Source organism: Trachypithecus francoisi, unplaced genomic scaffold (assembly GCF_009764315.1).
Source record: "Trachypithecus francoisi isolate TF-2019V2 unplaced genomic scaffold, Tfra_2.0 Lachesis_group3, whole genome shotgun sequence".
Lineage (NCBI taxonomy): Eukaryota > Metazoa > Chordata > Mammalia > Primates > Cercopithecidae > Trachypithecus > Trachypithecus francoisi.
Genome location: NW_022681468.1, coordinates 149,443,484 through 149,451,420, shown reverse-complemented (window position 1 = coordinate 149,451,420; position 7,937 = coordinate 149,443,484). Strand labels below are relative to the sequence as shown.

General features: G+C 41.7%; 1 protein-coding gene across 1 annotated transcript; it reads right to left on the bottom strand.

Moving 5' to 3' along the window:
• Positions 1-2,157: 2,157 nt before the first annotated feature.
• LOC117070846 (E3 ubiquitin-protein ligase HERC2-like) lies at positions 2,158-7,450 on the bottom strand. The gene is made up of 3 exons (XM_033190513.1): positions 7,332-7,450; positions 7,158-7,249; positions 2,158-2,363 (listed from the first exon to the last, which is right to left on the bottom strand). Exons 1-3 carry the CDS (start codon positions 7,384-7,386, stop codon positions 2,184-2,186), a joined length of 327 nt encoding a protein of 108 aa, XP_033046404.1. The 5' UTR covers positions 7,387-7,450; the 3' UTR covers positions 2,158-2,183.
• Between the last annotated feature and the right edge of the window lie 487 nt (positions 7,451-7,937).

Below are 7,937 nucleotides of genomic sequence, written 5' to 3'. Positions count from 1 at the left end.
TCACTGCACTCCAGCCTGGTGACAGAGTGAGATCCTATCTCAAAATAGATATATATTTCCCATACACACATATATGTATGTATGTATGGGAAACCAGGACTGATATTCAAGATATTTAATGTCTGGCACCATGTAAGTATCAATCAGCCAGGGTAGAGGCCAGCTATACATGGTCAATGTGGGAACATCCCAGTTGGGTGCCAGCCCTGTAGGAGACTGCCTGGGCCACTGACTCATTCTGAAGTTATTGGCTAATTAATACGATCTTACCAGAAAAAAAACCCATTACAATCAAATATCTAGCTTTTCTTTTGACAATATATTCAATTACATAAAAATATGATGAATAAGTAAAGCTCAAAACATTTTTGGTTATTCCACAAATATAATACATGTACTAATAATTTTACGGCCGGGCGCGGTGGCTCACGCCTGGAATCCCAGCACTTTGGGAGGCCAAGGTGGGTGCATCACAAGGTCAGGAGATCGAGACCATCCTGGCTAATACGGTGAAACCCTGTCTCTACTAAAAATACAAAAAATTTTGCCCAATTCATTTTAGTAGCTACTGAGTAAGAAAATGCTAATCTATAATCCTTTTATTAAAAAATCTCACTGACTTCCTTATTTAAGTGAACTGGTACTGTCCCTATTTAATTAGTATCTATAGACGCAATCAGTTTGAACTATAGCATATAGTATAACATATATTCTAGATAAGGTAATGTTATAGATACTATTTTCTTTTCAACTTCTACACAAAGTTTCTGAAATAAAACAGGACAGAATCCAAAGCCAAGATCAGCGTCCTAGAATAACCTGATTTATTACCAGAGCCGCTACCCCCACTTCTGTCTATATAATGCGCTCAACAACGCCACAGGGCAGCGCTCCGTTGTCTCCTTATGTTACATGCTGCCAAGTACTTAGAGCACAGGGCGTCTTGGTCAACAGAGTTCAGCCATCACTGGCGGCTTGCCTCCTGTGCCCGGTCACACCAGCAATCCAAAGCGCCTTGAGAATGTTAACAACAAACCCATTTATTGTGCATACCCTTTGACAGCAATTTCACTTTCAGCAATTTATCTAGGTAAATACAACTTCTATGAGGACACTGACTATCTTCCATTGTTATTATCCGTTATTATCCACTGTTTGCCGCTGGGATGGTAAACAAGGCTTAGAGCAGCCCCTGCACATGCAAGTTCTAGATACATGCCCTGGGAAATGCACAAGCATGCAACAACTTCGCAGATATCATTCTTCTCCCCTAGCATGTTGTCTTCCCTATCAGAAACGCCCTTGCCTGCCCACTTCGTTTCAATAATTCTGACTTCTGTACGTATGGCCTGGGGGGACGTTTTCCTTGTCCTGACAGATCAATGCTCCAATGCACTCTCCAGGCTGCATGCAATTCTTCCTGCCTCTTACCAAAGCCCTAACATTACACTGATGCGTGTGTCTGTCTTATTTTATTTTGCATGTTCATCACAGTATTCCCAGTATACATAACTGGGAATGGCCCACAGTAGGTGTTCAAAAGATGTTGAATGAATAAATACAGTAACAGTCATCACCACAGTGCTCACACAAAATAAGGAATTGAGTGAGTAAATGAGAATAGTCATAAGACAAAATACTGCACTCAAAAATTACAGGACAGAAGACTAATCATATGGAAATTCTAGAGATGGACAGTAGTGGTGGTTGCACAAAAATGTGAATGTACTTAATGCCACTGAACTGTACACTTAAAATGGTAAACAATATATATATTTCACCATAATACAAAATAAATATATTTTTTAACATTAATGATTAAAATACTTAGCAAAAAGAGCTTCAAAATACATCATACAACTTCTGTAGGAAAATACATTTAGTACCAGAAAAAAAGGAAAACTACAAAGGTATATACCAAAATAGTAACAGTGATATTTCAGGTAGAGATATTAAACATTTTCACTTCCCTCTTTTAACGGTATTTTTCTAAATATAATGTGTTTCTACATTAAACACTTTATTTTAAAAAATTACAATTTTTGAAAACAACTGTAATTTACCATTCTTGTGGACATAAAATGACTCTCAGTATGAGACACACTCTAATTAAATGTTTCCTTTTGAAAGTGAGGATCCAGGAATGCAGCCAGAGGTAAGTGAGTACTTGTAACAAATGGCTCTCACCTTCCGCTGTTGCCTTTCTCATCCTCCTCCTCTTCATTATCTGAAGCTAAGAAAGGAACTGCAGCCAAATCTTCCTCCTCTGCCCGGATCCGTCCCAGCAGGATGAGACCATGGATTTTACAATCGATTCCTGAGCTCCTGCACTGCTTTATGGCAATTTCAATATACCTGTGATACTAGACACAAAACAATGATCTACAGACTTTGTAGAATCAAGCATATTAGATCGTCTAACTGGAGAGCGGGGTGTGTGAGACATGAATATGTACACACAGTTAGAGCTCCTTTACTTCAGTTCTGGAAATACCAACTGAGTGATTCAAAGTTAATGCAGCCACATCTGAGTAATGTTTGCTTCAAAAGAAGTGATCAACTCATCGAGATGTCTACCTGAGGCACGAGACACTCACTGATTTTCTTCCTAAAAGTTTTAAATAGGATGACAGCCTTACTGAATGACTGCAAACTCTTCTGTCTTACAGCTTTCTTGAACCAAGACGCCTTAACTAAGGAAGAGATTAAATGTCAGGTAGTAACAGACCTTTCATCCTTTTTAAAACATAAAACAGATTTGAATATACACAAATTGGAACAAACAGTACAAAGAACTCCATGACTCCATTACCCAGCTCAACAGTTAGCAACATGTGACCAATCTTGTTCAGATGTGGATTATCATTTAAAAATTCTAGGCATTATGTTGTTTCAAAACGTCAGTATATATCACTGAATTAAGGAGGTTTGGGTTTTTTGTTTATTGCTTTTTGTTTTTTTTTTTTGAGATGGAATCTGACTTGTTGCCCAGACTGGAGGGCAGTGGTGCAATCTTGGCTCACTGCAACCTCTGCCTCCCGGGTTCAAGCAATTCTCCAACCTCAGCCTCCTGAGTAGCTGGGACCATAGGCGAGTACTACCACACCCAGCTCCTTTTTTGTATTTTTAGTAGAGACAGGGTTTCACCATGTTGGCCAGGCTGGTCTTGAACTTCTAACCTCAGGTGATCCACCTGCCTCAGCCTCCCAAAGTGCTGGGATTACAGGCATGAGCCACCGCGCCCGGCCGGAATTAAGGAGTTTTTTGAAAAACATATCCACATTGCTATTATCATAGCACAAACAATAATTCCCATATCATCCAATATGCTACAGTCATCAAACTTTTCTGATTATCTCTTGTCATTCTATTGTTGCCTCATTCAAATCAGAACACAAGCAAGACCCAACCTTCCTCCGTTCTGCCTTTGCCATGCATTTAGTGGAGCTGGTCTATTTGTCCTGCAAATGTCCCACACCCCATGTGGCAGACATTCTTCTCCCCTGGTATGCATGCCTGTTGTGGTATTAACAACATTCCTCTATCCCTGTATTTCATGTGAACAAAGAGGGATGTGTCTCAAAGCACACACTAACAATTACTTTTTATTGCCTAAACGACCTGATCAAACCTCAAGATCTACCATTTCATAGGAAATACAGGTTGACCACCACCACAGGGATGCAAAAGCCAAGCTGAGAATATAAAGAATGCTACGGGAAAAAATTACTCAGTTTCTTTTTTCTTTAGCAAGGAAAAAAACCAAGAGAGGCTCAAGTGTAGTATAGAATGCAAACATCATCTGAATCAAGATTCACACAAACGAACTGCAAAAGGACATTTACAAGATAACTAGGAAAATCTGGACACTGACTGGATTATTATATGACATTAAAGAGTAATTGTTGACCAGGCGTGGTGGCTCACGCCTGTAACCCCATCACTTTGGGAGGCCGAGGTGGGCTGATCACGAGGTCAGGAGATGAAGACCATCCCGGCTAACACGGTGAAACCCCATCTCTACTAAAAATACGAAAACAAAATTAGCCGGGCATGGTGACGGGCACCTATAGTCCCAGCTACTTGGGAGGCTGAGGCTGGAAAATGGCGTGAACCCGGGTGGCGGAGCTTGCAGTGAGCTGAGATCACGCCACCGCACTCCAGCCTGGGCGACAGAGCGAGAACCATCTCAAAAAAAAAAAGTAATTATTAGAGGTGTGATAATGGTATCAGGGTTATATTTTGTTAAGCCCTGTCAGAGATGAATATTGAAGCAAGTGCTCCTGAAATAAGATCTTGCTGAGGCAGGGAAGTGAGGTGGGAAGCAGGAAGTGAAATATGACTGGCAAAATGCAGATAAATGTTGAAGCTGGGTCACAGGTTTGTGGGGGTTCCAGCATACTTTCTATTTTTGTTTACATGTTAGAAAATTCCTGGCTGGATGTGGTGCCTCATGCTTGTAAATCCCAGCACTTTGGGAGGCCAAGGTGGGCAGATCACCTGAGGTCAGGAGTTTGAGACCAGCCTGGCCAACATGACAAAACTCCATCTCTACTAAAAATACAAAAATTAGCCAGGTGAGGTGGCGGGCACCTGTAACCCCAGCTACTTGGGAGGCTGCGGCAGGAGAATTACTTGAACCCGGGAGGCAGAGGTTGCAAAGAGCTGAGATCTGCCACTGCACTCTAGCCTGGGGGACAGAGTGAGACTCAGTCTCAAAAAAAAGAAAAGAAAATTGCATAACAAACTATTTGTACAGCAAGGGCCATGCTTAACATTCAGTGGCCCCACATGAATGGTATGTTCTAGTTCTTTGGTCAGTTGGGGACACGCAGGTTAGGTCAGGAGTTTTCCATTTACTCACAATGCTTCGTATTTCTCATGTACATGACATACACTAAATATCACACAGGATAAATTGTTTTGAATTGGAAATTTATTAAAGTAAACATATCTTTTATGAATTATCTCAGTTGTTGATTTAATTCGTTATTGGTTTGGTAAAGTAAAAATATACTCTGAACTACATAACTAAGGCACTCTACAGGCTGTATTCGGTTACACTGTAATAAGTTACCAGTAAAATGCATTAAAATTCAAGATTAATTTCTTCAGAAAAATTCAATATTATCTTTCTTCACTTATTAGCACCACTGGTATTGACTATAATGAATCAGTGTATTACAAAATAGTTCAATGACATTCCAGAATAAATGGTGACTATAGTGAATGTACTACATATTTCAAAATAGCTTAAAGAAGATTTTAAATGTTCTCAGCACAAAAAAGTGATAAATATTTGAGGTGATGGACACATTATTTAGCATGATTGATCATTCCACAAAGTATACATGTAACAAAACATCACAGTGTTCTGCAAAAATTATACAAATTATTACAAATTACTATTTGTCAATTAAAACTAAAATAAAACTTTTTAAAAAATGAAGTTAGCTGCATTTAATAATTTAAAAATAAACTCATCTGTTATAAACTTTAAATGAATAAAAAATCAACTAGAGGCCGGGCGCGGTGGCTCAAGCCTGTAATCCCAGCACTTTGGGAGGCCGAGACGGGCGGATCACGAGGTCAGGAGATCGAGACCATCCTGGCTAATACGGTGAAACCCCGTCTTACTAAAAATACAAAAAACTAGGGGGCGAGGTGGCGGGCGCCTGTAGTCCCAGCTACTCGGGAGGCTGAGGCAGGAGAATGGCGGAAACCCGGGAGGCGGAGCTTGCAGTGAGCTGAAATCTGGCCACTGCACTCCAGTCCGGGCGACAGAGCGAGACTCCGCCTCAAAAAAAAAAAAAAAAAAAAATCAACTAGATATTTTTATCTGCTATCATTCTAATTAGTCTACACAAGACAACAGTATAGGTAGTACAAAAATCTGTCTTGGCTGGGCGTGGTGGCTCAAGCCTGTAATCCAGTACTTGGGAGGCCGAGACGGGCGGATCACGAGGTCAGGAGATGGAGACCATCCTGGCTAACACGGTGAAACCCCGTCTCTACTAAAAAAAAATACAAAAACTAGCCGGGCAAGGTGGCGGGCGCCTGTGGTCCCAGCTACTCGGGAGGCTGAGGCAGGAGAATGGCGTAAACCCGGGAGGCAGAGCTTGCAGTGAGCTGAGATCCGGCCACTGCACTCCAGTCAGGGCGACAGAGCGAGACTCCGCCTCAAAACAAACAAACAAACAAACAAACAAAAATCTGTCTTAATTTGTCTTATTTTATATATATTCAATGTATTAAAATCGTGCTGACATCGTATGTGGAAAGATTTACTGAAAATTGAGAGACAGAGAATTGCTGATCTGTAGTACATGGGTACTGTTTAAAAGAACCTTCACTGATTCTTTCAAACTTTTCCAGAGATAAACTTAGACTCATTTGACAGTTGCCTATTACCAAAAATTTGTCACTCCGTGACAAGTTCAGCACTTGATGCCAATAGGTGTGACAACAAGAAAGCAACTTCAGCACACATGTGGTCAGGAAAACCACCAGAAACTAAGAGATTTTTAATGAAAACCAAAGTGTTCAGATGCAAACAGCAACCTGAAATGCCTGATGAGAACTTTTGCTAGGAGCACTTACCCAGCATACCTTTGCTACCAAAGAAAGTGAGAATGAAATTCTTTTGCTTCCTTTTCAGCTGATCTGATAAGCAGCAAATTCAAGTGTGTAAAATAGTTGTATCTTTTAAAGTGTCACAATTTAAAACAGATAAAACTAATTATTTGGCCGGGCGCGGTGGCTCAAGCCTGTAATCCCAGCACTTTGGAGGCCGAGACGGGCGGATCACGAGGTCAGGAGATCGAGACCATCCTGGCTAATATGGTGAAACCCCGTCTCTACTAAAAATACAAAAACTAGCCGGGCGAGGTGGCGGGCGCCTGTAGTCCCAGCTACTTGGGAGGCTGAGGCAGGGAGGAGAATGGCGGAAACCCAGGAGGCGGAGCTTGCAGTGAGCTGAGATCTGGCCACTGCACTCCAGTCCGGGCGACAGAGCGAGACTCCGCCTCAAAAAAAAAAAAAAAAAAAACTAATTATTTAAAGGGGGGAAACTAGGCTCAATGCTAGCATAGAAATGGCCAAGTCACCTCCCTTGTCACTTGCAAATCATCAAATGGAACACTACCACAGCTACTTACCTCTGTGCAGTCATTCAGAAGGGGCACTGTGGTGTCAGAAGGGTTAATATTGATTGTCTTTAGTTCAATAAGGTTATTTAGGGAATTTCCACCTAGGAAAAAATGGGTAAAGAATCAAACAAAGGTGTTTTTATTATAGAAGGTACTTCTTTTTAGGTAAACTGACTGAATTACCTGACACTACGACCAGGGACGGCATGTAGCTACTGTCAGCAGGATCTACAATCATTTTTAACCTATGAACAAGAACATCTGGGAAAATCTCCAAACGAATCCAGTGCTTTAGAAAAACAAAAATCGGCCGGGCGCGGTGGCTCAAGCCTGTAATCCCAGCACTTTGGGAGGCCGAGGCGGGCGGATCACGAGGTCAGGAGATCGAGACCATCCTGGCTAACACGGTGAAACCCCGTCTCTACTAAAAATACAAAAACTAGCCGGGCGAGGTGGCGGGCGCCTGTAGTCCCAGCTACTCGGGAGGCTGAGGCAGGAGAATGGCATAAACCCGGGAGGCGGAGCTTGCAGTGAGCTGAGATCCGGCCACTGCACTCCAGTCCGGGCGACAGAGCGAGACTCCGCCTCAAAAAAAAAAAAAGAACACAGCCGTTTGTGAGAGCGCGGGAACCAATGAAAAAACTGCTAAATGTATAAACTTAAAATGTTAACCAATTGTAATGCTGTAACCTAGAGAATTCCCTCGTTCCTCTGCAACTTTACAAGTCCTGTTTACATTAGGCTATAAAAGGCAAGCGCACGCATTGTTCAGGGCCCTTCTGTATGTTG